Raw genomic sequence first — 17845 nt, 5'->3', positions numbered from 1 at the left:
TTGGTGCAAGTAAGGTAAAACTGCCAGTCTTTTACACGACTTGCACAATGAATTTCTGTAAACAGCAGCTGATAAAGGCATGAGGTTACAAGCCAAAGTGGGGCTGAACGTCTGGTATTTGTCCAAAGAGCACGTAGCCTTTGTGGGTAAACATTTTCGGGTATGCATCATTGTTGAGGTCTACCTACCATGGCCCGTGCAGCGACTGGCTTCAGCTGAAAGTCGACTCGCTGGGCCTCCGTGTGGGGCTGGTATTCGACAACCACCTTTTTCTCGGCTGGTATGTAGCCGCGCCGAAAGATTCTGACCATGTACGTGCCTGGAATCAGCAGCCGCCAGTATTCGCCGTTCTCGCCTGCAAATCAGAAGACCCTTAACATCACCACCTCTTCGAGCTTGCACATTTTTCGTGCTTACCAGCAGGATGTGTACACATCCGTTGAAAACAAAGCTCTGAAATTTGGAAGTATGTTTTCAAGGCCTTTGAAAGCCCTGGAAGTGTTTCCTTTTCTTGGGAAAACAAGTTTAATTTTTTTTTAGAAATGCAGTCTAAGCTCAACCATGCGACCAGCTTTCTATCGTAAATTAGCGTCGATCTGGCAATCTCCCCAGTTTAGATAGCCGGCGGAAGTGTAGGCGCGTTGAGCAACTTGCAAAAACTGGAAACGTGATTGGAGCAAGAGGCTGGCGATTCGGCGTTAGTGCCTTGATGGTGTTTACATTCCTTTCCTAACACCTTGTGCCGTTTCATTTCTCTCATCTCCTGAAAACTTCAGTACACATCCTGCATTTATGCTGCTACTTTTATCCTCACCCTGTTGAGCGAGTGGCGCACAAATAATGAAGCATAGCCGCAGAAAACTTGGGACATCTTGTGTAATGAAGCTCCTGACACTCGGTCAAGCCTGTGACTGCAGTGTCAATCACAGTCGTGGTTTTAACAGCATTTTAAAATATGGAATATCGCAAGCATGAGAGCTAAAACTTGGGTAATACAATTTTGTCTTGTTTGGAGTGATGCATAGTTGCAGCAATCAGCTGCTGTTTCCTACAAAAAGATTTGTTGGAAATTGTGGTGCGGACGACCCTGCTGGTTAATTTTGCACTACTACAATGGCCTAGATCGTTCTGGCTCTCTAACTATTGCGTGATTCCATGAGAGGTAGTACCTGCATGTCCTGTTGATATTTTTGTTTCGCCTTGTTCTTTAATGTTTTGTGGGCATATCAAAAGCGCATGGATCTAAAATACGCTCCTAGCAAGGCAAAAAAATTTGAACGTGGCAGCACGGGCGTCCCGTTTTCACTTCCGCAATATTTTCCGATTTCACGGCCGAACTTTATGCGAACTAAAAAGGTAGTGCCGAAAAACTTTTCTGCTGGTTTTGATACTCGTCACTGTGGATTACTATCATTCTTTCCTTATGCTGTCCACGAAAGAGAAATAATGGCAAACACGGCCCAAATAAAAAAAGTTCGCTAACGTTGGTGCGCAGGCATGTTTCCTATTTCACAGAAACTTCAAAAAAAAGTCAAATATAGTACAAAGCCTGTGCAACATTCCTTGCGAAAGATTATTTTCCTATACGCAGTGTAAAAGAAGAAAGAGATAAAGAAGCCAGTTTCAAAAAAGCTCATGATGAACAGTATGCACACACATTTATTGTCGCTGTTCCCTTCATCTCTTCTTACCAGTACGTGGTCTTACCATAGCAACTGCAGAACACAAATGAAATGAGCTATTTGCTGGTTTCATTTGTTTCATGGGGGGCGAGGAATGAACTTTATTCATTCTAAATGGGCTCCCATTTAGAATAATTTATTTCGTCGTGCTCCAGCGTCGACGGCTACCGCCACCTCGGAGAGCTGGAGGAAACTAGCCACGCATGTGATTGGAGCGCAGACGTTTTTGTTGACGCACACGGAAAATACACAGAACCTTAGCTATCTACGAAAGTTTCGCTGTAAACATGAACTTGAGCACAGGAGAAGCAATACAGCCATAATTTGATTCCTCTGATATATAATGAATGTATTGTAGGAAGTTCGGTATATACTAATTTGAGCTCTTCCATTTTCCACTTATAGATACCCGTGGCCTACCAGAGCGCGTTCATTTTTCACGGGTTGCTTGGTCCACCGCGCAGCGCATATCCGGTCGGCGTTCGTTTTTCTCTGCCTGGTCGGTTCTGGCGATCCACCGGTCGCCAGAACCTGCCAGGACGATTTCGTTATGCAAGCTCTGTGAAAGGTTTCTGGCTAGCAGACGCCAAAAAAGAGACTGCGCTTACGCCGGCATCTTTGTGAGGACTCGACGGATTGCAATGCGGGCACTTGGGGACTTTACCTTCATTCGCAATCATAGGCGTATCTACCGGGGGAGCAAGGGGGACGCTAGCCCTCCCCCCCCCCCCACTTTCGACCGTAGTCGCTGTCAGCTCAGGGTGTCTACCGAGTTGACATTTCTAAATTCCCTGAGTGTTTTTGCTAAAATTCCCTGAGTGAAACAGAACTTTGTTTTATGTCAAGATGGGTAGAGACCATATCGCTCGGTGATGTCACTCTCTAAGACGCATGTTAGAAAATGAAAACGACTTCATCTCATTTGAATGGTACACAGAACAGATAAACGTCAATATAGCGAAGTTGGTAAAAGCGGCAACTCACTTCGTTATATCGAAACTTCGTTAAACTGAAATTCGACCTTTCATGCAAGGCATAGTTACTGAAGGATTAATCTTAAACTGAAAATACCACAAGAATGCTCGACTAATATGGCAACATAAAAAAAAAACTTTTTATTTTTTGCGTGAAAAAAAAACAATTTTGTTGAGCCTGAGATGCAGCAATCACAATTAGATGTCTTGCCAGAGTGTCCCATGTAAAGACGAAACAAATGCGGGTTTAATGCACTGTGGAATTGTGCTTGTTCTGCTGCTGCGGGTTGTCAAATCCTCGCGCGTTGCCCAGAGCAATGCAATGCCTTTGCTATCATGTTGGCCAACCGAACCATTTGCTCTCCACGGACGCACAACATCGAAAACCATCCCACATTAAAAAAAAAGAGTCACAGTTTCACCGCGAGAGCAAAATAGTAAATTCGATGGCAACAAAGAGGAATTTTATAGGAATATAGGCTAGCAGCTCGCTCCTTCAGGAAACGCAGCCGCTGCACTAAGAGAAGTGCCCTATCTATGGCTCAGGGGCGGATTCAGGTACATAATGGGGGGGAGGGGGGGTACAAAGGCTGAAGCCAACGCTCAGCAGTGCATTTTGGTGGGTCACGCATATTTACAACAGCCCAGAGGGGATTATGGCGGTGCCTAGAAAGCCTTCGTTGGAAATGTGCATAGGGAAGCTGGAAAGGGTAGAGCAATGAGAGGTAGAGAGCAGGGACAAGATTCTCTTTACCCCTTTTGGACAATGGCAGGCAAAGCAACCTGACAAAGGGGGCAAACTCGACAAGCAGCCTGACAAAGGAGGTGGACGACAGGCACTGAAGGGAGGGGGCGGGGGCTAGCTTGGGGGGGGGGGGGGGGGGGGGCGATCGCCGCTACCGCCCCCCCCCCCCGTGATCTGCCACTGCTATGGCTTCAACGGAAGTTTTGCAATTAGAGCACAACACCTACAAAGGTATGAGCCGGCTGCTGATCCCCACTAAAAATACCGCTACGCACGCGACCACGCCCGCTGGTACAAAGTACGCACTTCCTGTCGGACTCACGCCGCCCCCCCCCCCCCCCCCAACCTTCCCAACGCGCTGGCTCCTATCTCCATGTGCTCATCGCGCGAATGAGACGGTCGGCTCGTTTCATCTCTGCTTAAGCCCCGTTCGTCGGCAGTGCTCGCGCACTTTCACTCGCACATGGAGCATACGACGCGCGGGGTGATGTAATTGCGATTTGGACTTGAGAAGGAAGATCATGGCGAAGGCGAAAAATTCGCGGAGTGTCTATATAATTGCTATCGCAAAAAAAAGCAATATAGCTGCGGGCTAAGATCGCATGAAAGCACGGCAACAGCCTGAATTACGGCACATCCGATTATGGTGGAAATGTTAGTGTTTTCCGACATCGCGCGCCGAATCGAGCATATGGGACCCGTGCCGGTGTCGCGAATTTCGGTCGCCGCTATGCCATGGCTCTGAAAAGTTTTGTAATTCGGCTTTGTAGCAAACATCCACGTGGTGTGGCTGGTAATTGAGAGCTGCAGCCCCCAAAAATTTCAGTCGACTGCCTAAAACTTGTTTCAGCAGTGCCCTCATCGGAAAAAAAAGAAAGAAAAAAGCTTTCACTTGCTGTGAATGGGCCCGTTAGTTACGCTAGCTCTCGCCTGGAAATTTATTCTATTCTTCACGGAGTCCTAAATAGCATCTTTGAAGCTCGGGATCAAAGCGAGTGAGCTCTCCGATAACAGCCAACAAGCGTCTTTTTTCTCGCCGATCGGGATGGCTTGCCAGATACGAGCCTTCTCGAAGACATCCGCTTCCTGCACGATCGCGATCGCTTGCAAGATAACTCAAGCTCGTTACATCTACTGCTACCGCTTCTACAACTAATCATGCTTGTTACTTGACACGCGGCGATCACAAAAAACACCATATCGGGCGCTAACGCACAGCACGCGCGAGAAAGATTACAGAACTACACCGCGTACTCACAGAACACCCTGACAACATTGCGCGATACGATGTGTCGTTGTTTGCGGTTCCCGCATGCCACGCATTAGCCGGATTCTCTCCCACTTCACCGCTCCGAAGGCGATGACTGCATCGAGGTGCGCCACTTCCCCGTAGCCGCAGCGGCCGTTTGATTTGAAAAATGCGTTCACAAAATATCGAGCAAGCGCTACCGCGACTTTCGTCGCCTTTCAATAAAGTTACGGTGGATTTTCCCTGATGGGAGCACAATTTCCCTGAGTTTTCCCTGAGAATTTCCAGACTACCCAAAATCCCTGAGAATTCCCGGTTTTCCCGGTTTTCCCGGTCGGTAGACACCCTGCAGCTATACGCTGGGAAACCAACAACCGATGCAAATTTTTCATTCAACGCAGCAATCACATCAATTATATAATGAAATTTGTCCTACGCTTCTGCTGTGAAGATTTGTCATCCGTGTGTTACAACCACGCACTGTAGGCTATCTGCGATGCAGGCCGCTTATGTGACGCTTTGGCACCTTGTGCTCCAGCATTGCAGAGTAGGCTACCGCTGAGCAGGGGCTCTATAACGTTAGTTCACTGTGTGAGTCTTTCATGCTTTTATTCTGCTCTCTCTCTCTCTCTCTCTCTCTCTATATATATATATATATATATATATATATATATATACATATACATACATACATACATACATATACACACATATCTGGCCTGAAATTCAAGTCATAGACGACGCAAATACGGGAGGAACCAGTAAACGTTTTATGGCTCTGTGAGCCGATGTGTGCAGAAGTTTTGAGTGTTTTGGTTTTGCCGAACTGGAACCGTAAGCGTTAAATAAGGCTTCCGATTTAGCATCCGATCAACCTGCTTAGCCATGCCTATCATTTGGTACCTTGCAGTGATTGCGGCTGCTGCAACAGGGCGACGAATAAGGCAGTGGACTCTAGCACATTGGGAAGCCCAGTTTCCAAGCTTAATTGGCCCGCAACGTGATCTACGTGGTCAAGGACCACGGTTTTATGGACTAAGGAGACTGAATGAACAGCCACTATGTGATGACAAACATTTTTGTACCTCGCAAAAGCGGGCGCTCAAGTTATTTAACTTTTCATTTTTATTTCAAACGCATAAAGAAGCCTTATTGATGCAACGGATATTGCGCAGCATTCCGTTCTTTCTAGACATTGACTACTGTGAACAAATCAATTGTAATTAGGGGTGTGCGAATATCAGATTTTTCGAATACGAATATCCACCTTCGAATATCGAATCGAATATCAAAGGAAAAATGCCTCCACAGTAACAATATTTTATTTTAACATGTAGCTATTTGAAAAAAAGAAACATTAAATGGCCCCTCACCAGGCCACATAATACATTTTAGTTAGACGCTGGAAGTAGTTGTGTGCCGAATGAAGAGCAGTATGCCGCAAGAATTTTTCAAATCGGTTCATTACGAGCTGAGAAAAACAATAATTTGTAGCGCCGCGGAACCATGATGCGAGGAGGCGAGTTTCAAACCCTTGCCACTCGCCTCGTGTAGCCTTAGCAAGCCAAATCCCTTCCCTGCCCTCTTCACTTGACACATACGGATGAACACGTCACGCGCATGCATGGTCACGTGCGCATGACGTGCCCGAGCCAGCCGAGCACGCGAGCGGCGTTGCACGGCCGCTACCTCTATTTTGTGTAGCGGCCGTGGGCGTTTTGTCGGCGTTCTCTGCGGTGTACTGACTGTTTCTGCGGGACGGGCATGAAAGTTGAGACATTTGTACGGGCACGAGAGTGGCGGTATCATGAGCCAGTGCCGCATTAACGTTTACTTGGACGCGGTAGAATAAATGAGCATAATGAGTGCTCGAACGCGCCAGAACATTACTTTCGTTTCCAGCGCTGGCGTCTGCTCGATGCACTAACCGCGGGGACACGAACGCATGGGAAAGGGAGGCACATTAGCCCCGAATCTCGCTGCAATTCACGAAAAAAAAAATGAAAAAGACGCACACATTCCCTTTGTGTGTCTCATTATTTCTCTCAAGTTTTATTAATCTATTCAAGCAACAAATTACACAAACTACACATGTCGTGTCAAATAATTATTCAGCGTCACGTGCTACTGTTGGCGACGTCAGAGCATAGTCGTCTACGTAGAGGAGCGACGTCACAGCACTACCATCTACGTAGGGCCATTTTCTCATGTACGTCATCCCCTCATTCTCTAAAGGGCGCGCCCGCGAGAGGAAGGGCAAGCAGCGTTGACCATGAAATTTGACCCATTTCCGCGGCGCGTAGCGTTGCAAATTTTGGCAGACGTGATCGTGAACGCACAGTGTATGCATAGCGCGTGTTAGCTCAAAATTGTCAAACCTGGTGAGGGGCCCTTTAACAGACTGACTGGCAACACAACATACACTATCTCCTGAACACAATGTCCAGGCTAGCACAATGCACATCACAACAAAAGCAAATCTCACAGCACAATGAAAGTAATTACTATGAGTTATCATGAAGAAATATGAGTTGCTCCACATGATCATTCAGCAGTCGCTCCCTTGTAACAGAGATACCCCCCCCCCTGCCACTGAAAAGGCACGTTCGCTTGGAACAGAAGAGTTACATGGGGCAAAGCTTTGCCAGACTGGGGTATCTGAACAGTCTGCCACCAGTCACGTGGGTCACTGTCTTTCTTCAGAAGTGGTCCCGCATAGTGAACGAGTGGTAGTGCGGCACGTTACGGCCACATAATATTGCAAATGCACGGTTACATGATCGCCAACAGCGCTGCACGCCGGAGATGCACCAGCAATAAATCATACGTATTGGGGCGCTCGTCGCAGGCAGATATCGTGCCTCCGTTTACTTACGATGTTTATCGCTCCTCTCGGCAACGTTTTTAGCGATACGAAAGCAGCAGAAATGTGGAGGACGAGTTATTTTATGCATGATAATCTAATCGCATATTCGAATTTTTCGCTTATTCGAAGTTATCGAATATTCGAAACCTTTCGAATACACGATTTTCAAATCGAATACGAATATTTCTAATGTAATATTCGACAAATATTCGAAACTTTCGAATATTCGCACACCCCTAATTGTAATTGGTTACAATATATATATATATATATATAGCAATGTGTCTTTTATGTTGCTCTGGAATGATATTGGAAAGATATAAACAGTAGTCGTGTTTTTTTCTTCACTCTGTTCTATTTTTGGAAACAGCAGGACCAGGAAAACAGTCCACCTCAACCTTGGAGAGAACTTATGCGCAAAAACGGAACAGTGAAAAAGCAATTACGCGAACGCATCTTTCTTGTTTCGCTATTGTGCATTGATAACAGCTTGATGCGGGCTAGTCGTTTCATAATTAGAGCAGAGAATAAAACAGCGGGGCGAGAGCAAGGACAACAACGGAACAAAGCTCTGGTCCTATCGTTCTCGTCGTGGTGTTTCATCCTCTGCCCTTGTGCATAAATCGCTTACGAAGAAGCCCAGCTTAAAATCCGTTTTCGGGGGGGGGGGGGGGGGACGCCCGTTTTCGGGTGGTTTTCGTGCCAAACTCCGGTTGGCATGCTGGTCCATGCTGGTTGTGTCATTTAGAAACACTTCTTTCATATGCACACACGTTTTGAAACGGTTTTTTTTTGCATTTATTTTCATCCAGAGGTTGCAGAAGTTTCGTCATAAATGTTCTGCGCGATCAAGGTGCCATTTCCCTTCACCATTCCAAAAGCACTAATTTATTTTCAACGTTTCATTTTCTCGATCATCTGGGCATTACCGTAGCCAAAAGGGTGGCTTTATTGGCAAACATGCTCTACACCATCTCCACCGACCCCGCTAGATCACGACCCGTAGTTCAATATAACGCTAAAGCAAGCGCAGCGCGAGGTAGGAGCACAAGCGCGCTCACATGAGCACCACGAGCAAGAGCAAGCGCACTGCTGCTCAGCACAGCGCGAGAGGGGACCGCGCGCACGAGCGTCTTGAAGAGCGCACGCGTAGCGCGAGCAGAAAACGAGAAGGACAGAGAAAGCGCGCGAGCAGCGAGACAGAATGCAAGCAGCCGTAATGTAAACGAAACGCCGGCGGAGCGCCGTACGCGACCGCATAACGAGATTCCCGAAAAAGGGGGCGCTTTTCAGAAAGGCTCAGCAGCGCCCCCTGGTCCAACTCCATGTGACTCACTTGTTTGGGCCACTCAAGGATGCTTTGCGTGGTCGCTGATTTGCCTCAGATTTAGACGTGCAAAATGCGGTGCAAAAGTGGCTTCACGACAAACTGAAAACCTTTTATTTGGAAGGAATACGTAAGCTCGTTGACCGTTGAGAGCGCATTGATAAGGAGGGACATTACGTGGATAAATGATGCGCATTGTATAACCCTAGCTTCATGTTAATAAACTGTAGAATGAAATGTGTAGATAATTTTTGACTTGCCCTCGTAGTATACACACACCTGAATATGTGCAAGAAAGTACGTAATACTTATTACGAAAAAGAAAAAAAAACGCAGTCAGGGCTACCTGCATTAAAGGGGCCCTGCAACACTTATTCAGCATGGTCACAAAACGCTGCCGATCGGTGCTCGAGGCCTCTAAGAACATGTGAGCCAGACATTTAAGCGCTGCACGTGGCCTACAATTTACAAATAATTCTCAAAGTTAGCAAGAAATCACTCGCTCAAGGGCGTCCGCAGAACTTTTTGCAGGGGGGTGCATATGCAAGGGGGGAGGGGCATTCAGCACTGGCAGCCTTTAACTGCCGTGACATGGCAGGCAAGATTAGTCAGTAGTTTGTAACGCGCGAAATTGAATGGCCAACCTGAAGGCCAGGACCTGAGTGTGCTAATCAAGCTGCGTAGCTTATCGCAACTGCATAGAAAAATATTATCCGAAATTCCAAGGGGGGGCAGCTGCCCCCCCTTGCACCCCCCTCCGGACGCCCATGCACTCGCTCTTCTCTCGACAAATAATGCCATAAGCCCAAATGACCGCGCCATAAACCGAAGTCCACGACTACTGGCTGATTAATGACAATCGTGAGCTACATAGTTACAGGGATGCTGCGACGTGCCCGCGTGCTCGCTCGCGATCACACTGAACGTAAACAGCGCGTTCGAAGCAAAAAAAAAAAAAAAAGTCAGTTTCACCACTATGGCGAAGCAATGAATGCGATAGCAACAAATTTGTACTGTCATACAAAGTGAGGCTGGCAGCCAACTCTTTTGGATACGGTCTCGCGTAACTCTACAAAACGCTGGTGTAAGAGAATACGGCCGCTCCAGGGAGAGATGCTCTTTCCGCGAAGTCTTCGCGTTGAGAGCGCAGCCGTCCGCTAATGGCTGCCGAGATAGCGCGCGCGCCAGCGGTCGCGACCGTGCAAAGTTCAAAGCTGCTGCTCGAGCGATGCCCCCCCCCCCCTCGCGTCTTTTCATGCTCGTTCAAGACCACGGAGCAAGAATTCTTGAGGAGGCGAAACTGCGCTCGCTCGGGCGTCTTAATAAAGTCACGATAAATCGGGCACAGCGCTCACGCGCCCTCTGTCGTGAGAGTCCGCTAGCGGAGAAGAAAAAATGCGCGCGTCCCTCTCACCGCGCTCTCCGACGAAGCTCGTCGGTTCAAGGCCATTCGTCGCCTATTCGCCGTTCGTGCTTCACGCCCGAATGGATGTGTTTTTGTGCGTACTCGCCGGCTCCCTATTTTAACGCGACAGCGTTAAAGAGCCCGCTTCGCAGAAATACCGGTGTGAGCGTCCGCGTCGGTGAGGCTAGCACTTGAGAAGGCGATGCGCACGGGGCCCGATTACGCTATCGCGTTCTACTCTTAAAGGCGAAGCTCGAGCGCACTCCAAGTTTTTTCGGTAAATTAACGAGAAAAATGGCGTCGCATACAGGAAAATTACCAGCGTGATATATTTTGTACAACATGAAATCTATAATTATTGATAACGTCAACTCAATGAGTTAGGCATAATTTATTTCAACGAATGATGGGACTTACCCTATATGCCATCAATGCAGATTTAGGTTGTTGCGGCGGCCGCATTTAGATGGAGGCGAAATGCTAAAGGCCCGTGTGCTTACATATAGGTACACGTTACAAAACCCCAGGTGGTTGAAATTTCACATTGTCTTTTTTTAGAACAGCAGACAAGTATCTGGGACAGCGCGCGGAAAGATTGAAGGCACGGCATCTCGTAACAACACTGGCCGTTTCGGTTTGTCAAGGAGAACTTCGCCACTAAGTTCGGCATAATAGCGCCGCCTCTCTATGTCACTGTCCGAGAAGTGCTTCTCACAAACGTAGTCACGAGGCGTCAGCTGTCGGTCTTTTTTAGATGCGAAGTATCTTATGGCGGAGTTCAATCCGGTGGTGGTGGTGGTGGTGTGCGGCGTGACCACCCTTACTGCGCATGCGCATACCCTCTCCACTTTCCCTCCCCCTTTCCACTCTTCCTCTGAAACGCGGGCTAGACATGCCGAAATTCTCTCCTGCGCAACGCCGCGATGAGCACCAGCGCATGCGCGTCCCCTCCCCCTCTCTCTCCTCTCCTATGCTGCCCCCCTCTCGCACGCCTGCCGACTGCGTTCCCCGCTCGCCCTGTGAGAATTAACGGCCAGCCTAGAGGGAAGACAAGACGCGCGTAGCGTTCCTTTTCGCGTTCCACGACGCGAGGTAGGTAGCATGCCCAAATAACGCCAACGAACGCGATCGTGCAAGTGCTCCGGCTTCGCATCGCCTCATGGTCCCCTTTAGCGGGAAATGGTGTAATTTTTAGGGGCGTAGCTCCTCTTAGTCTAACCTTGTCACGTCTCCGTTGTCCGGCGTCAACGGCAGTTTCTCTGTCCGGCATAAACGGCAGATGGCGCTGTCTCATAGAAGTACATACAAACTGCAGTTCAGGGACGATATTCTAGATGCCGCTGTACACAATCCGTGTCGTCATCACGATTTGTCGTCTCATTTCCTAGATGGCGTTGGTCCAATAGAATTGTATGCAATATGGCGCTTGTGTGAATCGACACTAGATGGCGCTAGAAGTGCCGCTGCTCTCCGATTGGCTGCTGCGCCGGCTTCGCGGGGATGCGCGTGGAGCGAGCGCCTTTCTCATTCTCCTGGATCGTCGCCGTGCGTGTCGGATCGTTGGTGGAGCATGAACGATGCGCAGCGGCGGGCGCTCGCTTGGCGGCAGCCAGCCGGATCCCGAGAAGGTGCGCGCCAAGGACGCCGCTGCGAAACGGGCTCAACGAGAAGCCGATCCCGAGACCATGATTGCTTCAGGAGCTTCGCCCAAGCTCTTCATCATTCACCCGTGGATATGCTGTAATTTTTTTGGTATGGCGCGAGCCCATGCTTCCAACCTCACTGGGTCACTAGGAACTTCGAAGGTAATTACCTTCTCCTTGCAGGATGCGTACCCACTGCTGCAGTTCGGCACGACACATTTCCGCCCCATGCTGAAGAAGCACTGGTCGAAAGCACTGGTCGCGACGTGAAAAGCGCGCGCAAATATCGAGGAGTCCGCGCTGCCGGCGCAACGCGCGGAAGCCTCTGATAGCGCTGAAGAGAAAGAAACCAGCAAATCGCGAAGGGAACTTTCCCTCCCAAGGCCACCTACGCATGCGCGCACACTACATGCGAGCGAGCAGCGAGGGGCGCGTGCATGCGGCGGCAGACGTCGTCTGCACAGGGGCCACTACTAGCAGTTCGTTTCAAGCGCTGTACGGCCTATAATTCTGGCAGTATCGATTAGGAACTGCAGCTAAAATATCTATCATATCTACTGATTGATGTTCCAGACAGAAATCTTAAAAATTTTACAATGTACGAGACGCTATCACGATTTTTATGCGTCGCGTCAATAGAAGAGCATGTAAAAGATGGCAACAGAGTCTGGCGAATGGGCGGGGCAGTGACGTCGCGGCGCGGCGATGACGCCGTTCACGTCACCGCCACGCCTCCGCTCCGGCGGCGTCCGCCATATATAGTCTTTCCGCGCCACGGGCGCAGGGCTGAGGCTATGTACGCGCTGTTAATTCATGAAATCTAGCGCTCCTAAACAAACTGCGAAAGCGAAATTGTGCAAGAACTTTGTTATACAAATTTAATGAAGAATATGGGGTGAATTAGACGTGTCCAAATCATCGTGAAACTGAGTTGTGCACGCCGATTCGAGTCCACGATGTTCTACGATACGCGCTGTGCTTTTAGAGCGCAGCTCTTAGTCGTCTGTTCCTGCGTTGTTCGGCATCGCCGTTGGTGTAGTCGGCGTAACCGATAGAGCGAACGAGGACGAAAGACAGCGAACATGGATTTTGTCGATATCACAAGCCACTGGCCTCTAACATCGTTTTCTTCCTCCTGCATGCGTGCTCGCCCTTCGGTCGGAGCTCGTGCGCATGCAGGGCTGGTGGGTGCGCTGCTACTGTCTCGCTTGTGACGGGGATGTCGATGACGCCTGCAGTGCACAGAGTGGCGTGCGTAGCACTCGAACACTGGCAGTTTCTGTGGCAATATGTAGCGAATGTTCCAATGCGGATAGCCAGAAATTCAAACACAGTTCGCGTTGCCTCAACACAAAGCTGCGCTCAGAATTCGCAGGAGGGAGTATCGTGATCATCGGTGACTTTTCGAGCTATGAAGACGTGTGGGTTTGCGTCTATCTTGGTTTTTTTAAATGCGAAGCATTTCTAAGCGAGCTTCTGCGACTTTGAGCGTATCTATCTGTCTATCTACCTATCTAGCCGCCTACAAATTTGTGCTCTCCTGGCCCTTTCGTTCATGGGGTGTATACCAAAATTGGTATGGTATAATGTGACTGTATGACAGACATAAATCACTGGTCATAACATGAAAATCATGACATGCATGTCATGTACAGCATGATTTACAAGCCACAGTCTTGGTGCTCTTGCGGCCGTTTCGTTAATTTGATATATACCAAAATTGGTATGGCTTGACAAGAGTGTATGGCGAGCATAAATAACAGGAGTTATTGTGAAAATCATGACATGCGTGTCATGTACAGCATGACTTATGTGCCACGCTCATGGTGCGCTGGCGGACGTTTCGCTAGCTTGATATACACCAAAATTGGTATCGCGTGACGTGACTCTGTGACGAGCATATATAAAAGGTGTGATTTTTGGAACATGTCACGTGACATGTGTTACGTGAGAATCATTGCATACCACGCCGGAAAAGTCTGTGCACGTGTTCTGGCAGCAAAGCAGAAGATAAAGAAGAGGACGGATTGCGTGCCGGTTCATGATGATGACAATTTTTATTCGCCACTAACGGGGATTCTTCAAGCTTAAATAGCTCTGCTTTTAAAAGAAACAGAGATACCAGCGCACGTAATTGTATTAAGGCCACAAAAGCGCAAAAGCGGGCGTACACAAGCGGCTTGGGGATCTCGAGCCCTAAAATTCCCTCTTAGAGAATTTTAGTGCCAGGACCCCAAAGTGCCTTGCATACGTAAGCCCCTTACGTGCCTTTGTATAGTCCATGGGTGCGGCTGAGAGTACAAGGGAACGTAAGAGGGTGAATAAGGAAGCGGCTTGGAGTCTCCGGCACTAAAGCTCTCTAATAAGAGAGAAAGAAAAAAACTCACAGGGTCCCTTATGCATTCGCCTAAGACCACTCGAAGGCGAAAGCCGTCTTCCTTTTCTTCAATTGATGTATTGTTCCTGACGACCCCCCCCCCCCTCAAAAGCTTTGTGACCTAACATTGTTTTGCACTGCCTCCAAGATCGGAGGCACTGCAATCTTTCTACACCACGTCTGGTCATGTGCTGACGTCATCGCGTGAAGTCACGTTATTCGACGTCATGACGACGTCACAATCTTTGGTCGTATGGTCACGTCATTACGTGATGATTTTTGACATCCCTCGTGTTGACGCCGCGGACGCGGGACGCCGACAGTCAATTTTCGCGTTTGCTGAGGCATCTGAGGTTTTCGTCAGAGCAGGTGCAGGGCCCCCAGTAGGCGCGTGTTAAATGAAAACAATACCTCGTTCGGCTAGTCTGATAGCGGACATCCTGTTGGTTTACTTTACAAAATCGTTTTTCTGCTCAGCTTCTTCGCGCTCTATGCTTCCTAATCACGAAATTTCATCGAGCACATAAGGGCCCCTTGCTATAGTGGAAGAGCTTCCTGCACGAGCACAGACTTCGTGCACTATACGCGCATGACTAAAAAGCGCAACGCACGTTCGCTTAGCACAGAGGCGCAGATTAATTTACATGCGCGAATTGAACCTGAAACTGGTAGCATGTGCACAAGCGGCAACACAGCGGTAAATGACACCATAGGCTGACAACCACAGAAACGCAGACCACATAACGTACAACACATGACAGGTAACCGCCGCAGCTGACGCGCGGCGGCACTAACCTGCGATATCGAAATAAATCTTCCCCTCACAACATCACGGTAACATCCCAAGCTCGTGCTCAGAACGCGCGATAAATTACGTAAACGCAACACATCACGCTTGACACTTATAGCGTGATGGCTGCAAAATTTATAGCGTGATGGCTGCCCAAGCGATCGAAACGCGAACCATAAAACTGCTTTTTTTCAGCGTGAGAAAACTATTTTTAAAGTTTGTGCGCCTGAAAGGGCCCCATTGCACAACAAATAATAAGTTTGTGTTAATGGTACGCGGTTTATGATACCAGCAATATTCAAGCTAAATACTCAAGTACGTATCTCGCATAGCACGGGGCAGTCGGTCGGGGTCCATTTGCTGCGTCTGATGTTTCTGATCCAAAGGCGTCGTCGCTTCTTTTCCTTCGGAAGCTTAAAAAGGCGGAAACCCTGCGCGCTGCTGTTTGAACAGCCAACCGCGCAACAGCAGCCCATCGCACGCAACAAATTCACGCTTGAATGCGAGGAGCAGTCGCCATGAATACGCGCGGCTTCGCACAAGAGCTTCGTAACCTACGCGCGCTCCTCAGCGATCGTGTAAGTGCGGCGCGCCGGCGTCTCTTCGTCGCGGCAGCGCCGGACTCGGCGCTGCGCTGTTGCCTCTGCCGCCCGCCGCCGCCGGCGAGGAGAGAGGGTTTACGTCACGAGAAGAGGGCGGCGCTGGGGCGGAGCTCGGAGAGCGGCGAGATGAAACAATCGCCAAACTCTCCCGAAGGGTATATATGGCTCTGATGGCAACAGGCCGAAAGCGTCATCTGTCGTGCTTCGGCGTAGACCGCATCCGCCGTGACGCTATCGCGTCGCTCTCGCGCGCTGCCGCGGCCGAGAGATTCTCCTCCTCAATTACTTCTTTCTCCGTGTTCAAGACGCAGGGGCGTTTCCTCTCTGCTTCGACGGCAGGCCTGATGATGAGCGGGATGATGTCATCGCATGCGCCCTCCGAGCGACGGAGATGGGCTGGCTCGTTTGATCTCTGCTTCAGCCGCGTTCGTCGCCCCCGCTCGCGCGCTTTTGCCCCATATAATAAAGTTGTTTCCTCCTTCTCCTCCTGTCTCGTATTTCGTGCCAGGCCGCTTATTGTTTTCGCCGCCAGTGCGGTAACTAAAGGGGGGTTGAGGGGGTTCTGACACCCCCCGAAATTTTTTCATGCCTTTACAGCGACCACTAGGTGCCGAAGATAGCCGTTATAGTTATACACACAAACACCCCCCGAAAAAATTCCTGGGTACGGCCCTGCCCGCCGCCCCTCTTCTGCGGATATTCCTTCGTGCTTTTGCCCTTCTTTCACGAACTTTTCTTTGTGCGCACGTTGCCTCTTTGAGCGCACGTTTGAGCGCACGTTGGCTCCCGTACCAACAGCGAGTCAAGTGATGGATGCCTTTGATTTGCTGCGGCAATTTGCTGGAACACACGAGGGCACGGAAGACGCGCTGGACGCACTTAGAACTTACGAAAAATCCGTGCGGTCGTTGCTTACAAAACGCAGGCAAGCAAAGATTACCGATTTCTTTGCTGGGAAATAAATTTGTTGTCTCCTGTGGCCCTTATTGTTGAGGTAACAATTTTTGTTGCTTCATACACCCTAGAGGTGTCGGTCGTTTCCGAAGGCAGCAATTTCATTTCTTGCGCATTTACGCTACGCAAATATGATGCCACGGTAGCTTTCCGGACGCCGCTACACAATATAATCGAATGTACCGAATTAAGTGACCGCGAAATGCCTCATTCAATTTAACGAAGTTCCCGATTTAACGAAATTATTCGCGGCTCCCCTCAGTTTCGTTAAATCGAGTTTTAACTAGTTCTTATAGATAATAACGAAATTTAATTGAATGATGCAGATCTATACTAAATTGGGAAGGACGCCAACGACATAACTGTATTCACGTATAAAGGTTAATGTATAAAAAGTGTTGCTTGTAATACTATTACACGCAAAACACGAATATATATGGTTGTCCCAGCGCAGGCTACATAAAACTGACTGTACTTTTTATACAATGTTAAACTGTTCGGTAAATTCTCTCACTGTATATGAAAAAGCACATCACAATGAGTGCGAATGAAGTTCTCTCCTCTCTCTCTCTCTCTCTCTCTCTCTCTATATATATATATATATATATATATATATATATATATAGCATCGGACGCGTTGGTCGCAGGTCGCGGCAAGCTATCTTTTCGTCCACTTTTCATTGTTCACAATTACCTTACATTTATTACTAAAAACATCCCCTATACTTTCCTTGGCGTTATTGTCTGTTGGTTCTCATTAATATTGTGTATAACAAAGAAAACGAGCCCTTGAAATTAACACTTCTTTCCTTCATTCATAGCGAGGGTCTCGTTCTGGCAGACTTGATGCTTTCAGGTAGTATGGGAGGGATTATTGGTCAGCTGCCAGCTCGTGTAAGCTCACGTGCTACGTGACGCCAACAGGCAGAAAAAGAGTGTTCCACACTCGCCGTCATGGTTACTGGCGGCGCTGACTGACGCTCCCACGTTTCCACGTTTAAATGTACCTATATACCCTATAAAGTGGAAGGGGGTATGGCCGCCGCGGTAGCTCCGTTGGTAGAGCATCGGACGCGTTGTTCGAATGTCGCAGGTTCGGTCCCTGTCCGCGGCAAGCTATCTTTTCGTCCACTTTTCTTTCTTCACAATTACCTTACATTTATTACTAAAAACATCCCCTATACTTTCCTTGGCATTATTGTCTGTTGGTTCTCATATATACATATAATAT

At 48.6% G+C, this 17845-nt stretch overlaps 1 protein-coding gene across 1 annotated transcript in view; it reads right to left on the bottom strand.

The window, feature by feature from the left end:
* The window catches only part of LOC119400022 (carboxypeptidase D), a 69312-nt gene that overhangs the window by 1318 nt on the left and 50149 nt on the right, over positions 1–17845 (bottom strand). The window contains exon 8 of the mRNA XM_037666934.2: positions 189–355. Coding sequence (XP_037522862.1) covers positions 189–355 — 167 coding nt within the window. The remainder of the gene's footprint in view (positions 1–188; positions 356–17845) is intronic.

This window comes from Rhipicephalus sanguineus, chromosome 1 (assembly GCF_013339695.2).
Source record: "Rhipicephalus sanguineus isolate Rsan-2018 chromosome 1, BIME_Rsan_1.4, whole genome shotgun sequence".
Taxonomy (NCBI): domain Eukaryota; kingdom Metazoa; phylum Arthropoda; class Arachnida; order Ixodida; family Ixodidae; genus Rhipicephalus; species Rhipicephalus sanguineus.
The sequence above is the reverse complement of the archived record's forward strand: the minus strand, read 5'-3'. Positions and strand labels throughout refer to the sequence as shown.